Source organism: Chrysochloris asiatica, unplaced genomic scaffold (genome assembly GCF_000296735.1).
Source record: "Chrysochloris asiatica unplaced genomic scaffold, ChrAsi1.0 scaffold00388, whole genome shotgun sequence".
Classification (NCBI taxonomy): Eukaryota; Metazoa; Chordata; class Mammalia; order Afrosoricida; family Chrysochloridae; genus Chrysochloris; species Chrysochloris asiatica.
The window spans coordinates 920459-945773 of record NW_006408906.1 but is presented as its reverse complement, the minus strand read 5'-3'; the positions used below and the strand labels follow the sequence as shown (position 1 = coordinate 945773).

At 36.4% G+C, this 25315-nt stretch overlaps 1 protein-coding gene across 1 annotated transcript in view; it reads right to left on the bottom strand.

Annotated features, from left to right (window-relative positions):
* INPP4B (inositol polyphosphate-4-phosphatase, type II, 105kDa) overlaps positions 1-24723 on the bottom strand; it is a 713554-nt gene extending 688831 nt beyond the window's left edge. The window contains exons 1-2 of the mRNA XM_006876519.1: positions 24508-24723; positions 22220-22264 (exon numbers count right to left, since the gene is read on the bottom strand). Coding sequence (XP_006876581.1) covers positions 22220-22264; positions 24508-24598 — 136 coding nt within the window. The 5' untranslated portion in view covers positions 24599-24723. The remainder of the gene's footprint in view (positions 1-22219; positions 22265-24507) is intronic.
* Positions 24724-25315: the final 592 nt, after the last annotated feature.

Sequence of the window (25315 nt, the reverse complement as noted above, 5' to 3'; positions counted from 1 at the left end):
TCAATCTTTTCTCTGTTGATAAGAATGTTGTTTATTGGTCCAGTGGTGAGGATTTTATTTTGTTTACATTGAGATGCAACCCATATTGAAGGCTGTGCTCTTTGATCTTCATCAGTAAATACACTTTCATCAGTGATACACTTTCAGCAAGCAAGGTTGTATCACTGTCACATCACAGGTTGTTAGTGAGTCTACCTCTAGTCCTGATGACACGTTTTTCTTCATGTAACCCAGTGTCTCAGATTATTTGCTCAGCATACAGGTTGAATAAGTATGGTGAAAGAATACAACTCTGTCGAACACTTTTCTTAATTTTAAACTGTGGAGCTTTTCAATCATCTCTTTCTGCAGATGTACTCAATCTGATTTCTGTGTATTCCATCTGGTGAGGTCTGTGTATATATAATCATATCTTATATGGGTCGGATCCAACTCAATGGCACTTAACAACAACAACAACAACGATGGTGTCTAAAGAAGGTGTTTGAAATGAAGAAATCATTGATTTTGCAGAATTCTATCATGTGATCTCAAGCATCATTTCTATCACCAAGACCATATTTTCCAACTACTGATCCTTCCTCTTTGTTTCCAACCTTTGTATTCCAATCACCACTAATGATCAATACATCTTGATTGCATGTTTGATCAATTTCAGATTGAAGAATTTGGTAGAATTCTTCTATTTCATCCTCACTGGCTTTAGTGCTTGGTGCATAAATTTGAATAATAGTGGTATTAACTGGACTTCCCTGTAGACGCATGGATATTATCTTACTATAGACAGTGTTTTACCTCATGATTGATGTGGTGTGTTCATTTTGACAATGAATGCAACACCCTTCCTCTTCAATTTGTCATTCCCAGCATAGTAAACCATGTGGTTGTCAGATTCAAAATGGCCAATACCAGTCCATTTCAGCTCACTAATGCCTAAGACACTGATGTTTATGCTTTCCAAATAATTTTTTACAATTTCCAATTTTCCTAGATTCATACTTCATACATTCCATGTTCCGATTATTAACAGATGTTTATAGCTATTTCTCTTCATTTTGAGTTGTGCCCCATAAGCAAATGAAGGTCCTGAGGGCTTTACTTTCACAGACTTTACTGTATTTGTATCATCAAGGTCAACTCTAGTTTGAGGAGGCATTTCTTCCCCAGTCGCATTCTGAGTACTTTCCAACCTGAAGGGCTCATTTTCCAGCACTATTTCTGACAGTGTTTCTCTGCTATTCATAAGGTTTTCAGTGACTAAATATTTGGAAGTAGTTTATCAAGCCTTCTTCCTAGTCTGTCTTCATCTGGAAGCTCATCTGAAACCTGTCCACCATGGGTGACCCTGCTGGTATTTAAAATACCAGTGGTATAGCTTCCAGAATCACAGCAACACACAAGCCACCACAGTATGACAAACTGACAGATGAGTGGTAGCCACTGCTGTTACCACTGTGCTAATCCATCTCATTGGGGGTCTTCCTCTTTTTCACTGACCTTCAAGTTTATAAAGCATGATGTCCTTCTCTAGAATCTGATCACTGCTGATAACCTGTATGAAGCTTACTTCTAAGCAGCATTCTTCAATTGCTCTTCCAAGAAAGATATATTTATTCTTCTGGCAGTCCATGGTACTTCCAATATTCTTTTACAACACAGTAACTCAGATGCATCAATTCTTGTACAGTCTTCTTTATTGACTGTCCAACGTTAACATGCCTATGTTGTTGTTGCTAGGTGCCATCGAGTTGGTACCGACTCACAGAGATCTTATTCACAGCAGACGAAACACTGCCCAATTCTGGGCTAACCTCACTACTATTGCCTCATTTGAGCTACCAGAGCTCCTAATGTAGGTATACTATGGTAAATATTGGTAACACATAAGTGCTACAATCAGCTGTCACCAGCTCAACATGGCCTGGACCTCTTTATGTTTCACCTATCACCACCTAGGGCTGTAAAACTCATATTTGATCCCTAATATTATTTAGTTTCAGTGGAGTTGAAACTCATGCAAACGTTAAGTTTGGAATTTTAAACCTAGTTCCTAATATACAAGCAGAAATTAAAAATTATTGCAAGGGTATTTGTAGGTCCCTTTATTAGAGTGGAATTCTAATTAATAAAGAGAGAGGTATAAATAAGCTTTAACTGCATTACACTGGAAAATGAGTTCTAGGATTTTGTGTTTCATGTATTTTGTTATTCTCTTTACTTGGATTGTCTGTTTTGTTTCTTCAAACAAACTGAAATCCTATTCATCCCTTAAGACCTGGTCCAAATGCCTCTTCATTTGAGATGTTTTTTTCTGATGCCACTGTTATGCTTAATCACAACTTAGTATTTCCATAGTCTATGGCTTTCTCCTTTTGCCTTATTAGTTTCCCTAGCATTATCTTCCCTAGTATAAATGGATAGAGAGGGGGATACTGTCTTTTGGTTAAAAACAAGAACTTCAGAAGTTAACAAAATTCATTTTAGATCTTGACTCTGAATCTCAACTTTTATAAGATCTTTGGGAAGTTTACCTTTAGGAAGTTCAGATTTTTCATCTGTCCAGTGAATATGGAAGAGCATGCTCTAGACCGGGATCTCTGCAGTAAAATCTTGGGATTATTACTTTACCTGTTCATATCTAAGTTTTCTTACCTATAAAACAAGGATAATACTAGAACAAATTATCTCAGTAAGATATTGTGAGAATTACGGTATTAATTTTTGTGAATTATTTAGAAAATATTATGGCCCTCCAAAAAACACCACAATAAATATTAGGTATTTTTACTACTATTTTCCTGTAGAATTGTGGTAAGAAATAAATTTCTTCATATTTCTTAAAAGGTTAGCACCATGCCTAGCACATTGTGTTGTTGTTAAGTGCCTTCTAGTCAGTTCCAACACATAGTACCCCTATATAGGGTTTCCAAAGAGTGGCTGATGGTTTTGAACTGCTGACCTTGCTTTTCTTACAGTGTCACATTTGGTTTCTAAAAAGGTATGGCTGCTGTTGTTAAGTGCCATCGAGTCAGATTTGACTTATAGGGAACCTGTATAGGTTTTCCAAGGAGCAACTGGTGAATTTCAACCACCAACCTCGTGGTCAGTGCATTATCCCAAGGCACCACACCAGAACTTCAAAAACTTATTAGGAACATCTACTGTTTTTGAGCATCTCACATCTGGCATAATTAATAGAAAAGGCTATTAGGAATGTTAATTATTCCAGAAATGAGATGCTCAAAAACAGTAGATACTACCACAATCTCCCAGCCCCTTGCACAATGCCTTAGAAGTTACCCAAAAAAGTGCTTTTCAGTATAAATGTAATGTTTTGTGTGTGTTAAGGATTTATATATAGAAAGAGATAGCCTTTACCTAGGGCCAGTACCATGAATTAAGACTTTTAACCTCCTACTCTGTGGGGTATTCAATTTCCAATTGTTAAACACTTCCACTTCTAGTATTTCTGTTATATCAGAATTTGTAAACTATAGCATTAAGGAATTTATCATGATTTTAAGAATCAAGAAAACGAGTAATTTATAATGAGAATGTTAAGTGAGGCAAGCACAGGTCTTGTCTACTTTCAGCAATGCTTCACCTTTTGTTCTGAAGTTCATCTTGCAGCTTATATAAAGAAGTAATGTTGGGGGTGACTGAGCTGAAGATCTCAGACTTGGGGCTAATTTAATGGAAAGATTGCAACTGAACAGTTGTGGTCTAGAAATCCGGGCTGCTTCCAGATCACGTTGCCCCCTGAGGAACTTGCAAAGCCTGTCTCAGGGAACAAGAAATCTGCAAAGATTTTCCTTGTATAGAGCCATGACCTTTGGCTTAGTCTGCACAAACATCTAGTTGCTCTATCTCTGTTTCCCTAGCAAAACCAAGTTACGTTCTTCTTATAAAGTCTCCTCGCTTACTGCATGCACAAACAACACCAGATGTTTTTGCACTCTTTTCCCTGTCCCCAGCACCTCCTTTGATATGTGTATAAAATAAACTCACTGTACTTGGTCTGTGTCACAGTATCTCCATCAGAGTGCTGTGTCCCACCTGGTACCAACTTTACTTATTTCATTTGTGTTTTGTGTCTTCCTTTTTCTTCTAATCTTCCATAGCACCTACTCGAGTTTAATCTCTCCATGCGGGTTGTGGGGACTAGCTGATTTTGGCTGTGGCAAAGTAAAAGTTTTATCAGTAGATTAAATACAAAAATATACCTCTGAGATTATTAGTTTCTTCACCTTGCCCAGCATACTAGGTAGAGGGTGAAAATAGTAAGCAAGATGTACAAATATTCTCTATTCTCCCATCAGAGCTTTAAAACATTCAGTACTATATAATCATTTATAGAACACAGAGCAGATGCAGAGAAGTGTGAACACAATAATGAATAGGGAAATTTGGCCTCTAAGACTTTTTCTTTCGAAGGAACATATAAAACAATACCTGATTACAGCAGTCCATAAAGTATATATGGAGCTGACATGTAGTTAGTGAAGGGCCTTGAAAGCTGTAAAAACTGTGTATGAAAAAAGAGGAGGCTGGTTTCCTTTGTGGCTTGTCCACTGGGGAACAGTTTTATAACATTGTAATACATTTCCAAATAGTAAATACAGAAGAAAAATTGTATGATTTATAAGTTTGTTTTTTTCCTAATTGGGATACTGTAAATAAATATCAAATCTAAGTTTGCAGGGTGATACAAACAGTTTGCCTGCGACTAATAGCCTAAAGTTTAGAGGTTCAAATCTACCCAGTCGTGCTGAAAAAAAAAAAAAATTAATAATCTGCTTACATATAGACTATCGTCAAGAAAAAACTATGCCGCTGTTCTACTCCATTCAGAAAACAATTTCTAACACGTATGCTTCTCCCTTCATGTTTTCTGCATTATACGTGGCAAAATGAACACTGTTTTCAGAGTCAATATGTATTAATTTTGGATAAAGTACTCTGAGTTCTTGATTTGTCTATAAATACTTCTATTCCCAAAGATCCAGGTAGTAGATGTATTAAGAATTCTACTTGAAGAGACTACTTTCATTTTCTCTTTGTGAAAGACAGATGATGTAATTATTAATAAGTACTTATTATTGTATGTCATTTTTATGTTCAGAGTTGGAGGTTTTCATCTCATACCAAAGGCCAAGTGTTTGTTTATGGAAGCATAGACTATGATTATTTTTTTCTAGAAAGGTGTGCTCTAATTCCCTTTTCTTCCTTCAAAACCTAGTGTCAGAGGTCTTCCTTGGGAAACCTCAGTGACTCCTCCTTCCCAGACTAGTTGTATCCTTTAAAGAATCCTCAAAATTCTTAGAGAGCCTAATGGCTTAGCTTTCCATGGTCTTCTAATTACTTCAGAAGTCTTAGTTTTATCTCTCAAATTATACTATGAGCTAATTAAAGACAAGGAATTGAATTTTACTTCTTTAGACACCCCCTTTTTGTTGTTCAGCCCCATTAACAGATTTAATTTTTTGAATTATTTAATAACAAAATGCAAGATTATAAAATATTTAAAGGCCCACTGTAGAGATTTTGGAAGGCGCAGAAAAGTAAAGCAAACAAAATATAATTCTACTTAATGGTGCTGACCACAATTAGAAACATATGCATTTTTCTGATCTTATTTTTTTGTACACACAGACAGATCTAGTTAAAGAAGGTTCATATTGCACAATTAGTTTGTTATTCTTCTTTTAAAATCTTGGATCTTCTTGCTTGATAATTTTTCCTTTTAAAAAATGATTTTTTTATGATTATAATTTATTGCATTTTAAGAATACTTAAAAATTAAACAACAATGGCCAATTGATTTCATTGGGATGAATTACAATGGCCTGAACTTCCCTTCACTCATTATCAGCTGATTTTAAGGTGTTAAGAAAATGGTTAAGAAGTGAGATAATAAAAAGAAACCAACGTGATTGATTAATGTATGGTAAAAGCTGAACAGAAAATTTCAAAGGGCAGCTTGAGAAGGCAAACTCAAGTATTATAATGAAAGTGCAGACCTGGAGTTAGCAAACCAAAAGGGAAGAAGAACATGCTCAGCATTTTTCAAGGTAAATTAATGAAGAAAAAATGGAAGCCTCTACTTGTAATATTGAAAGATTCCAGGGACAAAATATTGAATGATGCTGAAACATCAAAAGAAGATGGAAGGTATACACAGGTTCACTGTACCAAAAAGAAATGGTCAATGTTGAATTTCAAGTCATAGTATATGATCAAGAAGAGATGGTCCTGAAGGGAAAAATCCAAGCTACACTGAAGGTATTGGCAAAAAAACAAAACTCCAGCAATTGATGGCATATAAATTGAAATAGTTCAACAAACTGATACAGCACTGGAGGTACTCACTCATCTATGCCAAGAAATTTGGAAAACAGCTACCTGGCCAACTGATTGGAAAAGATCCATAGTTGTGCTAATTCCAAATAGTGGTGACAAAACAGAATGTCAAAATTAGACAATATCATTAACATCACATGCAAGTAAAATTTTGCTGAAGATAATTTAAAAACAAGTATAACAGTATATCAACAGAGAACTGCCAGAAACTTCAGGCAGGTTCAGATGAATCAATGGATTTAGAGATATCATTGCTGACTTAAGATGGGTCTTGGCTGAAAGCAGAGAATACTAGAAAGATGCTTACTTATACTTTATTGACTATATAAACACTTTCAACTTCATGAATCATGACAAATTATGGATAATATTGCAAAAATTGAGTATTCAAGAACACTTAATTGTGCTTATGAGGAACGTGGACATGGACCAAGAGACAGTCATTGGAATAGAACAAGGAGATACTGAATGGCTTAAAACACTATAGTGTTCCCCTTGTTCTGTTCAATCAACTGCCTCTTTGTCTACATACAGATTTCTCATGAGCACAATTAAGTATTCCAGAATATTTAGTCTCTGCAATGTTGTCCATAGCTGGTCATGATCCAAACAATTGAAAGCCTTTGCACAGTCAATAAAGCACAGATAGACATCTTTCTGGCGTTCTCTGCTTTCAGCTAAGATCCTAAGATCCATCTCATATCAGCAATGATATCCCTCATTCCACGTCTTCGTCTGAATCCAGCTTGAACCTCTGGCAGTTCCCTGTCAATGTACGTTTATAGCCATTTTGGAATTCTTTGGCAAGATTTTACTTGTATGAAATATTAATGATATTGTCCAATGACTTTCACATTCCATTGGATCATCTCTATTTGAAATAGGCAAAAATATAGATCTCTTCCAGTCACTTGGCCAGGTAATTGTCTTCAAAATCTCTTGGCATAGATAGATGAGTGAGAGCCTCCAGTGTTCATCAGTTTGTTGAAGATTTCTATTTATATTCCATCAATTCCTAAAGCCTTGTTCTTTGCCAATGGTTTCAAAGCACCTTGGTGTTCTTCCTTTAGGATCTTTTGTTCTTGATCATATGCTACCTCTTGAAATGGTTGAACATCGACCATTTCTTTTTGGTGACTATGTAAATTCTTTATATCGTCTTCTGATGATTTATGCATCATTCAGTATTTTGCCCACAGAATTCCTCAATATAGCAAGTTGAAGTTTGCATTTTTTTTTTTTTTTAATCTGTTCCATCAAGTTGAGAAATACTATTGCAAAAATTGAGTATTCAATTTTGGTTTTCTAACTTCTAGTCTTCACACATTTTGTTATAATATTTGACTTTGTCTTCTTTAGCTAGTGTTTTAAATTTTCTATTTAGTTTTTTAACCTCATTTCCCCCCTTTGCTTTAGCATCTCTATGCAGGAGAGCAAGTTTCACAGTCTCTTCTGTCATCCATTTTACTCTTTTACGTCTTTACTATCTTCTTAATGATCTTTTACTTTCTTCTTGTATAATGTTCTTTTTAAAAAAAAAAATTATCAATTATTTAATGAAGTTTTTTCTTTGCAAGAAATCTAGAATACTAATTTGTAAGGATAAATTCCATTTGTGAGAGCAAACACAGCACACAGGTAACCTTGGAGCTGGGGAATGGCTTTGATTTTTGGCATAATTTGTGAGTCCACAGCTTTCTGATATACTTTGCGCTGCTCTGTAACCTCGTATTTCTCTTTCTCAGTGTCGAAGATCTCACCTTCTTGGTGCCTGGGCTTCTGCAGCTTCTTCTTCTTGAAGTAAGCATCCGTGAGATGTTTGGGGATCTTCACACCACTGATATCAATTTTGGTGGAGGTGGCAATGACAAATTTCTGTTGTGTTCTATATAGAGGAACTCGATTGAGGGACAGAGGTCCAGTCACAAGGAGCAAACCATTGGCCAGCTGCTTCAGGAAAACCACTCTCTTGCCTCCATGGTGAGGATGATCAGAATGGTCTCAGGAGTGATGCTGGACCACAGTCTTCTGACATGCGGACTGAAGGGCTTTTTGCAGTGGCTCAACAGTTTCCTAGGCACATCTTCAGTTGGGTAGTACCTAGGCATTTTGTGCAGTTTAACCACTCGGGTACCACCATTCTTTTCATCACCATCTGGCTTTGTGACAGTAGCAAGAAACTTCTCCTTCTTCTTCTTTTCAACCCTGGATTTAGCAGCTGAATACTTCCTCTGTACATGGCATTTTTAGAATACATGGCCAATTTGGATTACCTGCCAATTCCTTGGATTAGGACAGGATTTCAGCTGCAGTACAGCTTCCCCTGCTTGGGTTTTTTGCCCTTGAGGTTAGCCTTCTTAGCTTTGCCACTGGCATCTGCTTTTTTTGACTTCAGGCTTCTTTACCTTGGTAGCCGGCTTCTCAGCCTTTTCACCTGCCATCTTGCAAGATGGGAAAGAGCCTTTATAATGTTCTTGATGTCACAACTCTTGTGGTCTTTGGTCTTTAGTTTCTAATGCATCAAATCTATCCTTCAGATGATCTCTAAATTCAGGTGGGATATGTTTGATGTCATATTTTATACATGGAGCTCTTTATATAATCTATATATGAGGGAGCTGCAAAATATTCATGGAAAAAAATGAAATGAAAGGAAAATAGAATTTTTTGAGCCCCCCTCATATTCCTATCTACTGATTGGCTGAAAGTTGGGCACCAAGGATGAATTCCTTTTGAAGGGTAGTTGAGGTTCATAGTCTCATGCTTTTTGAGTCTCTACCTAACCAGTAAACTTGACATTTTGTTTTTTGGTTTCTTAAAATAATTTTGAGTTTTTCCCCCCATATTTCCTCCCACTCTATATGGGACCCACTAATGTGATCCCTTTCAGAGAAGTTGCTTGTGGTATCTGGGTACCACTTGGTTCTTCTGGTCTTAGAGTACAGACCGGTGCTTAAACTTATTTTCCATTAGTCCATAGGACTTATTGATTCGAAGCCTCTTCAATTCTTATAATTCTTCTTTCTTCCGTATATGGAGAGACCAATAGCTGCATCTTAAATAGCTGTTCATGAATTTTCAATAACCCTAACACTAGTCACCGAAGTATGATGTAGAACATTGTGGGAGATATTATGCAAATTGACTATGGTGTCCCCTGAGACTATGATCCTGAACCCCAGTCCCATCAACTCACTGCCTTAAGATGTTTCATGATATCTAGGACGTTTTCCTCATTTTGCCTGCTGTATGCTCCACCACACTCAGAGTTGTGTTTATAGGAAAGGAAAACACTCATGCATAAATATCCTTTTTCAAACTCTTAAATATTTGTGGGATATATATAAATATATATATTCCACTCTTCTTCCATTACCCATTCAGTTTATGTCTCAATCCATGTACCTATGCAAAGAACACTATATTGTTCTAAGATTGTCTTTTTTTTGCTTCTATTCCCTTTAGCTCATACATACCTCCCTGTACCTTCAACTATCTTTATCATTATTCTGCTACCCTCCTTTTTCTTGTATATTTTCCTCCCCCTTCTTGTAAGTCACCTCCCCTTCACCTGTGCTAACATGGGTACACTGATTTTTAGCAGCGAAACAGCTTTACAAAAATTAAAGGACCTAATGGTCAATTGATTCTCATTCTCATGTTTCTCTATCTCTTATTCTTTGATGCTCAGTGGGACTCAACCACCTGACTTTGTTACCCAGACAGCTGGGGTTTTATGTAAATGTAAGCATCAGTGAATAATAGAAGAGGTCAGGAGAGTAGGTAGCATCTATTGTGTTTTATAATTTGCCCTACCTTGGTATTCTAGAAGTCAAGTAAATGGTCCTTCACAATGTAGCTATTTCCTCAGTGGTCATTTTTACCTTCGAAGCAGATCAACTTTTAACTTGGTTTTATGTCTGGACAAACTGTTGTTGTTGTTAAGTGCCGTCGAGTCGGTTCCGACCCATAGCGACCCTGTACAGGTTTTCCGAGGGTGTAAATCCTTACGGGAGTAGAAAGCCTCATCTTTCTCCCGCGGAGCGGCTGGTAGTCTCGAACCGCTGACCTTAAGGTTCGCAGCCCGATTCGTAACCACTACGCTACCAGCGCTCCTTCCTGATATATTACCCTCTTACCCATTACTTCTATTTCCAGAACCCTACTATATACTGCCTTCACTGTAGTTTGAACTTCTTCCTCTATACCATCAGTCCTTGATCATATGCTACCTCCTGAAAAGGTTGAAAAATGACCAGGTTTTTTTATTTTGTTATGTTTTTATGAATTGCAGATGGTACAACCTTGCTTGCTGGAAGTGAAGAGGACTGAAAATACTTAATGATGACTACCATCAGGTCTTCAGTATGAACTTCACCCCAACATAAAGAAATCCTCACAACTGGACCAATAAATACAGCATGATAAATAAATGGGGAAAAGATTGAAATTGTCAAAGACTGCCTTGAGCTTGGATCTACAATCAAAACTCATGGAAACAGCAGTCAATAAGTCAAATGGTGTCTTGAATTAGTAAAATCTGCTACAAAAGATTCTTAAAAGTGTTCAAAAGCAAAAATGTCAGTTTGAGGACTGAGGTGAACTTCACCCAAGCATGACATTCAATCATCTCGGATGCATGTAAAACGTTGATGATTTATAGGCGATGAATCAATGAATTTGAATTATGGTATTGATGAAAAATATTGAAAATATAATGAACAAACAAATTTGTTTTGTTAAAATTATAGCCTGAATGCTCTTTAGAGTAAGAATGACAAGACTCTGTTGCTCATGTTTTGGACATGTTTTTAGGAGCTCTGGTAGCGTAGTGGTTACGAATCAGGCTGCAAACCACAGGGTCAGCAGTTCAAAACTACCAGCTGTTTCACAGGAGAAAGATGAGGCTTTCTGCTCCCATAAAGATTTACAGTCTTGGAAACCATGTACAGGGTCGCTATGAGTTGGAACCAACTCCATGGCACACAGCCACCACCACCACCACCATTAGGAGGTGCCAGTCCTCAGAGAAGGACATCATGCTTGGCAAAGTAGAAAGGTCAGCAAAAGAGAGGAAGGGTCTCAATGGGATGGACTGTCACAATGGCAGCAACAATAGGCTCAAACATGACTACAATTATGAGGGTGGCACATGACCAGGCTTGTTTCATTCTTTATGATGCGGGTCACTATGAGTCAGAACTGACTTGATGGAACCTCTTAACAATACTGTGTATTATGTACTAGAGACAGTTTCATTCTGATTAGTAAGTTACCTGGGCCTTAGGTTCAGGTAACTTTTCTAACCAATATTTACACTTTACATACGTTCCTTTGGACATTGAGTGGTTTTCTTTTGCCTTCATATCTAAAATAATTTATCTTCTCCCAAAACCCTTGTCTTGTTCTGTCTCATTGCCCAGTTCTACTGTCTATATAGAACTTAACACATTCTGAAAATTTTAATGTATTTTTCTATGCTTCTCCTAATGAAATTGGCATGAATATAGTAGGCGTTATGGCTTTCACATAAGGTTCCAGGTCCCCATATTCCAATCATAATCTATCCTGAGATTTGTTGATATGTTTAAAATGTGTCTTTCAATAAACCCTGTATACATGGTGGTCATTCACTTCCACTGAGTTGATATTGTTGTTAATGTCGTTGAGTAGATTCCAACCCATAGCAATGCTGTATAGGGTTTCCAAGGGGCAAATGGTGAGTTTGAACCACTAACCTTGCAGTTCAAATGGCTTTGCAGTCTGGTACATTAACCCAGAGCACCTCACCAAGATTCCTCCACTGATTGGAGTTATCAAATACAAATTAATCTCAAGAATATCAATATGCATTGTTTAGATTTATGAAAATGTGTGTCAATATAAAAGTGTGATAAGGATGCTCTGTGAACTCCAGAATTAGGATGAAGACACATTAGATCAACACTGTTAGCATAACCAAGGAGAATAAATGAAAAAAGAATAGTAGATAAAAAGTGCATTTACATGTTCTTCAAATTATGTCTTCTAAGTACATTTTCCGCATTGGCTTCAAGAAAAACAAATTAGTCCAATTTTTTTTAAAAAATGTCAGCTTCTTAACTGTCAGCTTTATTAAAATGAAAATAATGTTCTTAAACCATAAACAAAATTAGTGTTTTCTTAGGTTTCAAATTAATTATTATGTTCTTTGTGAACATAGGAAAAGGTATCAACAGACTCAAGTGGAGTAAGGAAAGGAATACAGAAGACAGTTACAATTGTAAGGATGAATTATTTAATTTAAATGCAATGAGGCATTTTAAAAAAAGTTAACAATGGACATGAGATATTCATTTTTATCAGTATATGCTTATCCTGTGCTATCAAGGCATTTTTAGCCAATTAGCCTCTTCAATTGACTAAGCATCTACCATTTCATTTACTTGAATAAAGATGTATCTTTAATAAAGAGGAACTTCAGCATGATATAGTGATTTTATAGCATCATGCAGACATGCAAAAAAATCCTTGATAAAAAGGAATTTTGTAAAACAATATACCACTTATCAGAATGATTAGTGTAGCGTTTTTTTCCCTCAAAAATAGGACCACAGAAGTTATCACTTTGAGAACTTTGTTAAAGACCAGAGAATCAAATATCAAAAATGTAATTCTGTTTTTCCTATACTTTGTTTTAAGACATTGCTTGTTTTGATTAAATAAAATTGCATATTCTTAAACACTAATAAAAATACGTAGGCAGACAACATTTTATTATTCATTATAAAATGAATAGAAAGTACTTATACAATTGTTGTTGTTGTTAGGTGTTGTCAAGTTCTTTCCTACTAGTAGCAAGCAACCTTATATGCAACAGAGTGAAACATTACCCTGTATTGTGCCATCCTCACAATCATTGTTACGCTTTAGCCCATTGCTGCTGCCACTGTACCAGTCCTTCTTGTTGGATATCTTCCTCTTCTTCGTTGACCCTCCACTTTACCAAGCATGACGTCCTTCTCTAGGGACCGGTCCCTCCTGATAATATACCCTAAGTATGAGAGATGAAATCTCACTATCCTGGCTTCTGAGGATCATTCTGACTATACTTCTTTTTCTGGCAGCCCATGATGCTTTTAATATTCTTCTCCAATGCTATAACTCAAATATATCCACTTTTATATGGTCTTCCTTATTCATTGTCTAACTTTTACATGCATATGTGCTGATTAAAAATACAGTAGCCTTAAGAATTTGTCAAGAGATAAAACAAAGTATTGCACTGGACAAATTTTCTGTAAAAGACTACTTTAAATTATTAGAAAGCAAAGATGTCACTTTTAGGACTAAGCTGCATCTGATTCAAGTCATGGTATTTTCAATCATCTCATGTGCATGCAAAAGCAATACAAATAAGGAAGACCAAAGAATTAATGCCTATGAATTACAGTATTAGCAAAGAATATTGAAAAAGAAAAGGCTTCAATAAATTCATGGAAAATGTAATACAAAGATAAAGGAATTTTAAAAAGAGCTAAAGTGAATAAAGAGAAATACTGTTAACTGATGGTACATGGAGAGGATTATAATCATTGTAATGAAACAAGGTGCAGGATATGTTGAATGTAAAACTTATTATCTGCCCTGTAAACTTTCACTCAATTCACAATAAAAACTTAAAACAACAAAAAAAGAAAGATAATGGAATTTTTCCATTAACTTTTTAATCCCCCTGGTATACCATAGACTGGCAAAAGAACAAGCAAAATGCTCTTGACAGAAGTACATACAGAACTCTCCTTAGAAGCAAGAATGGCATGACTGTCAAGTACTTTAGATAAGTTATCAAGAAAGAGTAATTCCTGGAGGGGAACGTCATACTTGGTAATGTTGTTGTTATTAAGTGCCTTGGAGTCAATTGCAACTCATAGCAACCCTGAATAGGGGTTACAAAGGAGTGGCTGGTGGGTTTGAACCACCAACCTTGCAGTTAGCAGGGCAGTGCTTATCCTACAATGCCACACCAAGGCAGAGAGCTAGTAAAAACTGGAAGATCCTCAATGAGACAGACTGACACAGTGACTGCAGCAATGGACTCAAACAGAACAAGAATTGTAAAGACGGCCCAGCAGCAAGCAGGGCTTCATCTTATTGTACTCGGGGTTACTTTGAACTGAACCTGATTAAATGGCACTCAACAATAACAAGAATTTGTGAGATGAAAAAAGTAATAATGAATAAAGCCAATAAAACCTACAAAAATGTACCTATGTCTTTGAAATAGTGCTTTAAAACATGGTTTTCAAAAAACAGTATAGATGAGGATCTTCAAGTGTGAAGAAGCATAACAAACACAGAGTATGGGGAATGTGTCCCCCAGGATCAACAACACAATAATAAACTAAATATCCTAAGCAACATCATCCAATACACTTTTGTTCACTCTTGTCAGACATTTCTTACTGTTTCATAAGATATAAATGTTATGTTAGGAATCCCAGTGTATATTATAAACACATACAGAAAAAAAGAAAATTGAAATTTTATTTTTCATCAGGAGGCCTACTATTATGAAAAAATTCTCACATATTAATCTCTTAGATCTATGATTCAAAGTCAGAAGTCTAAGTGATGACAGCAATGTTACTGGAGTTGACTAGGCTTTAAGACAACAGCCTCATTAGGAATGTAAAGAAACATACTTTTATGAAATAGAAGTCACACCTATGTACAGTTCTCCTGCAAGGCAGCCACCATGTTTACCTAACAGTCTCATCGCTAATTGCTTACTCCTCCTCAGATTCTTCCTCTTTTCCAGCATGTAAAAAAGAAGTTTTATCTGTGTTTTAAAGGTCCCTGAGTGAAGCAAATGGTTTTGCACTCTACTCCTGGTGTGGCTCTGTAGGATAAGCACTGGACTACTAACCAGGTTGGCAGTTTAAATCTACCAGCTGTTTTAGGAAACCCTACACAGGATTACTGAGTGAAGAATGGAAGAGGTATTCTTTCTATGTTTCAAATTCACCAGCTGCTCCTTGGAAACCCTATGAATCAGAAATGACTGGACAGCATTTAACAACAACAATTAACCAGAAGGAGTCCTAGTGTGAGGATGCAGGATAAGCAATGAACTGTTAGTCAACTCAATGACTCTTAATAACAACAATTAATCTAAAGTTTGATAGTTTGAACTCACCCAGAAGTATGGAAAAATGGCATGGCAATCTACTTCCATAAAGATAACAGCAAAGAACAACCCAGTGGGCTGTTCTATTTTGTAACATATGGAGCTGCCAGGATTAAGAATCGACTAGATAGCAACAAGTTTGGTTTTATGGCCTAGCTGAAATAATCTGACAAATTTTCACTTCTCAGATATTGTGTCATAAAAGTACAATGAATTGCTTCTTTTGAACATAAAAGACTGACAGGTAAAAGCTAAAGCGGCAAAAGACATGACAGTGTTTCAAGGGGTAGGAGAGTAAGGAGGCCAAAACCTCCTTTAGCTTCTCAGTTCCCTTTCTAAACTTGAGTTCTTTCAATATGTAATATGATTTCTGAAATATCGTGGGGGAAAATACATATAGTTTTCTAGGTGTTACTCCAAAACTTTCTTAAATTTTCAGATACATATATATGTCTCAATACCTGGAATGTCTAAAAGTCTAGAGTTCTATAGCAAATTACAGCTACAATTATCATGAAACACTAATGTTTAAATATAAATTTTATATGAATATATAATTTTTGTAGCCATAGAATAAGTACTGGACTGATAAACAAACACAAAATTGTTACTTCAAATCCACAAGTTGCTCTTTAGAAACTCTATACAGGGTTGTTATGAGTTGAAACTGACTCAATGTCACTCATCAACAACAACATATATAAGTTTGTCTCTCTCAATAAATTATGCTTCAAAATTGAGTATTTGAAACCTTGCATTCTTTGGCCATGGTACGGTGACTTGCTATGATACTGGAAGCTCTGCCATGATTATTTTAAATTCCAACTGGGTCACATCTAGTGGACAGGTTATAACTGAGCTTCAAGACTAAGAAAGACTAGGATGAAAGACAGTCAGACTACTTACAAAAGTTTAACCACTGAAAACCTTATGAATAGCAGGGGAACATTGATAGATATATTGATGGAAGATGAGTCCCCCAGGTTGGAAAGCACTAAAAATACAACTGAGTTAGAGCTGTCTCCCTAAAGTAGAGTTCATCATGTAGAGTATGAGGCCTTTGGTGGAATTCTTAGCCCCTGTCAGAACCTTCTGAGGTGGACAGTCTCACTTAAAAAGACATACAGACCAACCCAGAACTGTTGGAATTCCAGGAAATACTTATTGAAAGAAAGACTTGCAGAAAAAGAAAAAAAAAAAAAAAAGTGGATTGTTTTGTTTGGGTATTTGAATATCAAGCAAGTTGTTTGCTTTGGAGGCATCAGGGAAAAACCTCTTCGAGGACGGAAACTCAAAGGGAACCCATGAATAATATAGTATGCTTGCTGGATCTACTTGTGAGTGGAAGTAGGGGAAATGCAGCAATGAAGACATGGACTGAGTTTGGCTATGCTCCATTGGCATCCACTGATCTTGAAATGAGAGAGAGAGAGAAAAAGAGAGAGAGAGAGGAGAAAGGACTGGTTGGTATGAAGGTTAGGACAATATATGAACTCCTCAATCCACAGACACTGACCTAAGCCACCCACTGAGGGTTAGGGCTGAGAGTGAAGCAGTCTGTTGGTCTGAAGTGCAGGGGAGGTGTGCATGAACTTCCAAACTTGCAGCTAGTACCCAACTGACCTAGCTTGGATGGCTAATTGACCAGAACTCAAGTCAAGAATGATAAAGATGTATGATTCAGGTAACAAGTGAAAATGACTACAACTTGTTGAAGTAGACTTTTGCCTATGAATGCAATGACTCAAAATTCCAACCAGAATGGAAGGATTATTCATATTAAGGAAAAAAACATCTTTCCTTGGTGTACTGAGTTAATAGAGACAAGAAATTTAGACATTGGCTATCAACAAAGAAGGTTACAAAGGCATGAAGCAGGGTTGCAGAATGAGGGAGTTAAGGTATAATCCCCATTGAATAGTTTCCCTCTTTCCCAGATGGATCTGGTGAAAGGGGATAGGGGATAGCAGTGATAGAATTTTATGACTCAATTGTGAACAATTGTTAGCAGGACTAAGTGTGATGGTCACAAACATAATAGTAGAAAATGTGTAACTACAAGGAGGGAGTAGGAAATCTTTCATCTCAGGAGTGGATGAGCCCAGGATCATTAGGAAGTAAGAGCATGAATGTAGCATGAGTTCTGTACCTAGAAAAGCAGAGACAGCAGAGATGGTGGCTGTGTGACTGCAGGCAGGAGTGTGGCAGACAGAAAGTACCCTTTGGACATTTAATTGAACATATATTAATTTGTTTTGTAAGTGTTCACCAAACATTTTTGCCTTGTTCATTTGTGAAACATAAGGCCTAAAAGGGGAGCCAGAGGGAGGAAGTTAGGATAAATGTTGTTGCAGGGAAGGGATTAAAGTGACTGAGATGAAATAAGGTGCACAGTTTGAAAAATGTAGAGCTGATGATCTTGTCTGTACAACTTCATGCAATTCATGACAAAAAGTTAAAAAATAATAAGAGTTCATCATCATGATGCAAAGAGAGTAAAGGTTTTGAGACCTTGATTTACTGATGGGGCACAACTCAAAATGAGGAGAGACAGCTGTAACATCCATTAATAACTGGAACATGGAATGTTAAAAATAGGGAAATTTGGAAATTGTCAAAATGAAATGGTACATATAATCACCAATATCTGAGGCACTGATAAACTGAAATAGACTGGTATTGTCCATTTTTAATCTGACAATTACATGGTTTTCTACGTTGCCAGTGACAAATTCGATGAAGAATGGTGCTTCATTCATCATCAAAAAGAACACTGCAAAATCTATCTTGAAATATAATGATGTGTATTATAGAATGGGCTAATGTGTCAGACTGCAAAGTCATTTGAACTGCAAGGTCTGTTGTTCAAGCTCACCAGCTGCTCCTTGGAAACCCTAAATAGGGTTGCTATGGGTCAGAATCAACTCGACGACATTTAACAACAACAACAACAGTGATAGGATAATATCAATATGTTTATAAGAAGACAGAGTCCTGGTGTAAGACAAGCACTAGACTGCAAGGTAAGTTTGAACTGCAAGGTTGGCAGTTCAAACTCACCAGCCACTCTTCTGAAATGCTACAAAGAGTTGCTATGAGTTGGAACCAACTCTATAGCACTTAACAACAACAACATAAGGAAGACTAGTCAATACTACTGTTATTCAAATTTACCTAGCGACCACTAAATCCAGTAATGATTAAATTGAGTAATTCTCTATTTAGTATTGCTATGATTTGGAACTCACTGGGCAGCACTTAACAACAACACCAACAACATTGTCAGTCTGAAATTGGTCAAACTTGTAATCCAATTCATTGATAATTACTGGGGATTGGCATGTTAAGGGGGGAAACAAAGCAGAAATCTAAGTAGTTGGAAACTATGGCCCTGGTGATTGAAATGATGCTGGAGATGGCATGACAGAATATTGCAAGACCAATGATTTCTGGATTACATATGCTTTTTAAAAAACAACATAAAATGCAACTATACACTGGGACCTTACCAGATGGTATATGCCCAAATAAAACTGTCTGCATCTTTGGGAACAAATGTGGAAAGGTTCAATCCCATCAGCCAAAAGAAGGTGAGGGAAAGACTATGGAACAGATAATCAATTACTCATGTGCAAGGTCAGGCTGAAGATGAAGAAAATTAAAACAAGTCAACAAGAGCCAAAATATGACTGAGAATTATTCTACCTGAATTAAGAGACTGTCTGAAGAACAGTTTTGATACTAATGACATTAATGATTGAAGACCAGAAGAGTTGTGGGATGACATAAAAATATCATACAAGAAGAAAGCAAACAGTCATTTAAAAGATTACAAAGAAAGAAAAGACCAAATGGGTTTGTCAGAAGAGACTCTGAAACTAGTTTTTAGCATAGAGATGCTAAAACAAATGGAAAAAAATGAGGAAGTCAAAAGGAAATTTTCATACAGCATTTTGAGAAGCCAAAGTCAAGTAGTATAATGAAATTCTATTAGAAAATGTTATTAGTAAGCCAAAAGTGAAGTATATGCTCAGCATTTTTCAAGATGAAAGAACTGAAGAAAAAATTCAAGCTTCAAATTGCAATATTGAAGATTTTATAAGCAAAATATTTTATGATGCAGAAAACATAAAAGAAGATTAAAAATATACACAGTCACTATATCAACAAGAAATGGTCAATTTTCAACCATTTCAAGAAGACACATATGACCAAGAACTGATGTACTGAAGGAAGAAATCCAAGCAGCACTGAAGGCACTGATAAAAGCAAGGTGCAGGAACTGATGGAATACAAATTGAAATCTTTCAGTGAACAGATGCAGTGCTGTATGCACTCACCCATTTATGCCAAGAAACTTGGAAGGCAGATATCTGTCCAACCGGTTGTAAGAGATCTGTATTTCTGCCCATTCCAATGAGAAGTGACCCAATGGAATGTATAAACCATTGAAAAATATCTGTAACATCATATTCAAGTAAAATTTTGCTAAGATAATTTAAAAATGACTGTAACAATACATCAACAAGGAACTGCCAGAATTTCAAACTGGATTCAGAAGAGGACGTGGCATGAGGAATCTCATTGCTGATGTTAGATGGATATTGGCTGACCGCAGAAAACACCAGAAAGATATTTACTTGTGTTTTTTTTTATTATGCAATAGTTTAGGATTATTTGGATCATGACAAACTATGGAAAGAATTGCAAAAAAATTAAGTATTCTAGAATATTTAATTGTGATTATGAAGAACCTGTACATAGACTAAGAGATAGTCATTCAAACAGAACACAGAACAAGGGGACACTAAATGGTTTAAAATCAGGAAAGGTGTGTGCCAGCATTGTATCCTTTCACCATACTGTTCAATCTGCATGCTGAGCAAATAATCTGAAAAGCTGGATTACATGGAAAAGAACTTGGCATCAGGACTGGAGGAAGACTAATTAACCACTTGCAATACATAAACGGAGACCTGGTATGGCACTGTGGGCTAATGAACTGGACTGCACAGTCAGTTTGAACCACAAGGTCAGTGGTTCAAGCTCTCCAGTTGCTCCTTGGAAACCCTATTCAGGGTCACTATGGGTTGGAACCAACTCAATGGCACTTAACAACAACATATACAAATGATGGAATCCTAGTGTGTGTTGTAGGATAACTGCTGGACCACAAAGTATGTTTGAATCGCAAGGTTGGTGGTTCAAACTCACTAGCCACTCCTCACAAATCCTATACAGGGGTCTTTATGTTGGTTGGAACTGACTCGTGGCACATAACAGCAACAAATAATAGTATGCAGATGATATACTCTTTGTTGCTAGAAATGAAGAGGACACAAAATACTAATTGGTGAAATTCAAAGACTACTGTCTTCAGTATTGATTGCACCTCAATGTAACGAAGATAAAAATCCTCACAAGTGCACAGATAAATAGCATCTTGATAAATGGAGAAAAGATTGAAGTTATCAAAGATTTCATTTTGCTTGGATCAACTATCAGCACTCATGAAAGTAGCAGTCAAGAAATCAAATGATGTATTGCATTAGGCAAATCTCCTGCACAAGTTCTCTTTAAAGTGTTCAAGAGCAAAGATGTCAGTTTTATGACTAGGTGCCCTGGCCCAAGTCATGGTATTTCCAATACTCTTACATACTTTTGAAATTTGGACAATGAATAAGGAAGATCCTAGAAGAATATATGCATTTGAATTGTGGTGTTGGAGAATAATATTGAAAGTACCATGGTCTTCCAAAAGAACTAACAAATCTGTTTTGGAAGAAGTATAGTCAGAATGCTCCTTAGAAGCCAGGATGGTGAGATTTCATCTCTCCTATTTTGGACATGCTATCAAGACAGATCAGTCTCTGGAGAAGGACATCATGCTTGGTAAAGTGGAGGGTCAGAGAAAAAGAGGAAGACCCCCAATAGAGGTACAAAGACAGTGGCATCAGCAATGGGCTCTAGCTTAACAAAATTTGTGAGGATGGTTCAGGACCAGAAAGTGTTTCATTCTGTTGTGCACAGGAACACTAAGAGTCAGAGCTGACTCAATTGCACCTAACAACAACAACAATTCTTGGGCAGTTAAGTGATGCACTCAACAGCTCAGATTCTTTATTCATAAATTAGGAAAGCGAAATCTATCTCATGGAATATATTTTTAATAGAATAAACTGTATAGAAGTTTTTAAACTATGTACTGATATATGTAATACATCTATAAATTGTAATCTACCATACTTATGCCTCACCTATTGAATACCTCATTATCTACGATTTAACATTTATAATTTTAAAAAACACACTATTCTCCAATTGTGTTCATTAATAACAAATGTTTTACAATAGGGAATGCTTATGTGCCAGGCAATAATAACTTTGGCTATAATGGTTAAGTTTATGTGTCAACTTGACTAGATTGTGATTCTCAGTGGTTGGCAGCTATATAATGAATGATGTCATTTGGTAGTTATACAATAATATAGTCATCCCACATTTTGTGATCTGATGTGGCCATCCTCCATTTCATATTACCGCATGAACTTATCCAAGTCAATAAGTGAGGAGTGATTTTATGTATATAGATAGATGATAGATAGATAGATAGATAGATAGATAGATAGATAGATAGATAGATATGTATAATCTTATTATTGTTGATATAAATCAAATGGAATACCTTACCAAGGATTAATTCCAACTCTGGTTCATCTGGACTCTTCTGAATACCTGAAAATAATATAATAGGTACAAATTTAAATTTAAAAAATATTTCATACATTACCAGTTCTATTTCAACGTATAGCACTATATTTCACACTGACTATAAGTAATAAAAGTATTATATGACAGAACAAATAAACTTAGTAAATCAGATTCATAAACAGATGGCTTTAAGGGCAAGGCATAACACAATTATAACAAAAGTCCTGGTGTGGTGCTGTCGGTTAATGCGCCAGACTGCAAAGCGGTTTGAACTGCAAGGTAGGTGGTTCAAGCTCATCAGCTGCAATTCAGAAACCCTATCCAGGGTCACTATGGGTCAGAACCGACTCAATAGCACTAAACAGCAACAACAATATATGACTAAATGTGTATTTAAGGAACTCTGGTAGCATAGGGTTACAAATTGGGCTGCTAACCTCAAGGTCAGCTAGTTACAAACTACCAGCAGTTTCATGGAATAAACATGACGCTTTCTGCTCCCATAAAGATGTACAGCCTTAGAAACCCTATACAGGGTTGCTATGAATAGGAACCGACTCCAAGGCATACCACCACCACCAAATGCGTAATCAAAGTCTGGAGGTTCAACTACACTTAGTGGTACCTTGTAAGAAAGACCTGGTAATTTACTTCCCCAAATTAAGCCACTGTAAACTCTATGGAGCACAGTTCTGACTCTGACCTACATAGAGACACCATGAGGAGGAATAGACTCTGCACCAAATGAACAATGGTCAGAAGGCAGCAGAAAGATCAAGATAAGCTAAGGAATAGTAAGGTAGGGGTTGCCTGAAGATCACACTGTGCAGGGGCATCCCAAACAAGAGACTTTGAGGCCTAGATGTATAAAAGTGATACACAGGTGATTAAAGAAGCAAAACTAAAATTTATGAAAAGGTAAATCATTGCCAATAAATGCCTGAGTATTTTAAAACTTTTTGTTGTTGATTGCTTTTTTGCTGGTGCCTTTATCATGTACCATGTAAATTTAACTAGCATTTAATCATTATTTCATTGTTTGAACCACTTCTTTCTATAAAAAGGATCTTAAAAAAATATATTTACAGAATTAATTTTTTACACAATAATAACATTTTCTCCCCCTTCTGCTGACATTTAATAATGTTATGGTTAACAATTTTAGACTTTCCAAGAGAGGTTATGCTGACAATTACGACTAGGTAGGTTTTTGTGAACTTCAAATAGTTTCAATTTTTAAAAAGGTTATTAACAATTAACTCTGCTGTAAGCTCTGACAAACAAATTTCTCCAAAATGCAGCCAACTGATACTGTTTTCTAAAGATTGTTTTTATAATGCAAATTAAATGAGAAGGTTGGGCATATGTTTGCCAATGTTAAATAATTGGGCAACAGAAATCTTCTGAAAAGAGACAGAAAAGACACAATTTATACTGAACAATCAAACGCAAATGCTACAATTTTAAGCATGAGAGAAAATATATAATATGTCCAATGACTTTAATTCCTTGAGCAGGAATTTTAACGTTCAAATGCAAACGTTGGCCTAATCTCCTGGTTTACTCTGTTCATATTACTGAGTGCCCTCTGCTACAGCAGAGATAGTCTAACCTTCTAATGTAATCAGTTTCTCTAATGCTTTCAACTTAAATGTCTTTCAGTTTTTAAAATAAAATATACCAAAAAGGAAATCCATAATTCCATATAAGATTTTATAAATGTTAAATTCTGTTGATTTGGTTCCGACTCATAGCGACCTTGGTTTCCAAGGAGTAGCTGGTGGGTTTGAACTGCTGACCTTGAGGTTCACAGTCCAGTGCCTATCCTACAGTGGCACATCAGAGTATACTTTAAAAGTACTTTTTGAAAATCTTAATAAATACTTAAGGAGTCTAATTTTACTATTTAATATTTGGATTCCTATTGTGGTACTGTAGGAAACGCACTGGACTGCAAGGTCGTCGGTTCAAACTCACCAGCCACTCCTTGGTAACCCTAAACTAGATCACTGTGAGTCAGAACCGACTCAATGACACTTAACAACAAATAACAATTTGGTGTTTAACCATCTGATGGACTATCATCTTTCTATCCAAGACACAAGGTGAGAGGCATATTACAGTCACACATAACAACAATAACAAACAGTACGAGGGGAAAACAAATCAGTTGATTGACTTCATGCCATTTGTGAGAATACTCATACATGTATATATTCAGAAAGTGACTAGAAGGAGTACATATATATATATATATATATACTTACTTGTGAGCTGGAACTCTTGAGTTTCTCTTGCCTGGACTGTGGAAAGAAAGTGCTGGCCTTCTTCTGATGTGCCTTCCTCTTTGATTTCCATGATCAAGCTTTACAGGCTGTTAACTTTCCAAATTTTGTTGCCCAAACGTCCTGTCAGTGATTTCTGGTTTATTGTAGATGTATCTTCACACTAAAGACCTGATATCTCACTTTTAAATTCTGTCCTTAGGAAACATAAACAGTGAAGATTTCAGTCAACTTCAGAGCTAAGTATAGAGCTCAAGTTTACAACTACCTTCATACGGACTTTCTTACTACCTTAGCCATTCCTTATATTTCTGGACCAATCCATTCAGTTAATTGATCATAAACTGTAGGTTAAGTAAGTATCCCTAACTCAAGTATTATATACCCAACTGACGGAATCCCAAAGTCTAAAAGGTATATTCTTTCCTTTCTCCTAGTTCATTCTAAAAATACTGTTAGCATTAATTTGTTGTTGTTAGCTGCCATCAAGTCAGTTCCAACCCATAGTGACTGTATTTAGGATTTCCAAGGAGCAGCTAGTAAACTTGAACCACTGACTTTATGGTTCAAACTGACTTTGCAGTCCAGCACGTTAGCCCACAGCACCACACGAGGACTTAATTTAGGGGCTGATAAATCTATATACCCTCCATCCTCTGTCAGTTTGTCTTACTGTGGTGGCTTGTAAGTTGCTGTGATTCTGGAAGCTATGCCACTGGTACTTTAAATACCAGCAGGGTCACCCATGGTGGACAGGTTTCAGATGAGCTTCCGCATGAAGACAAACTAG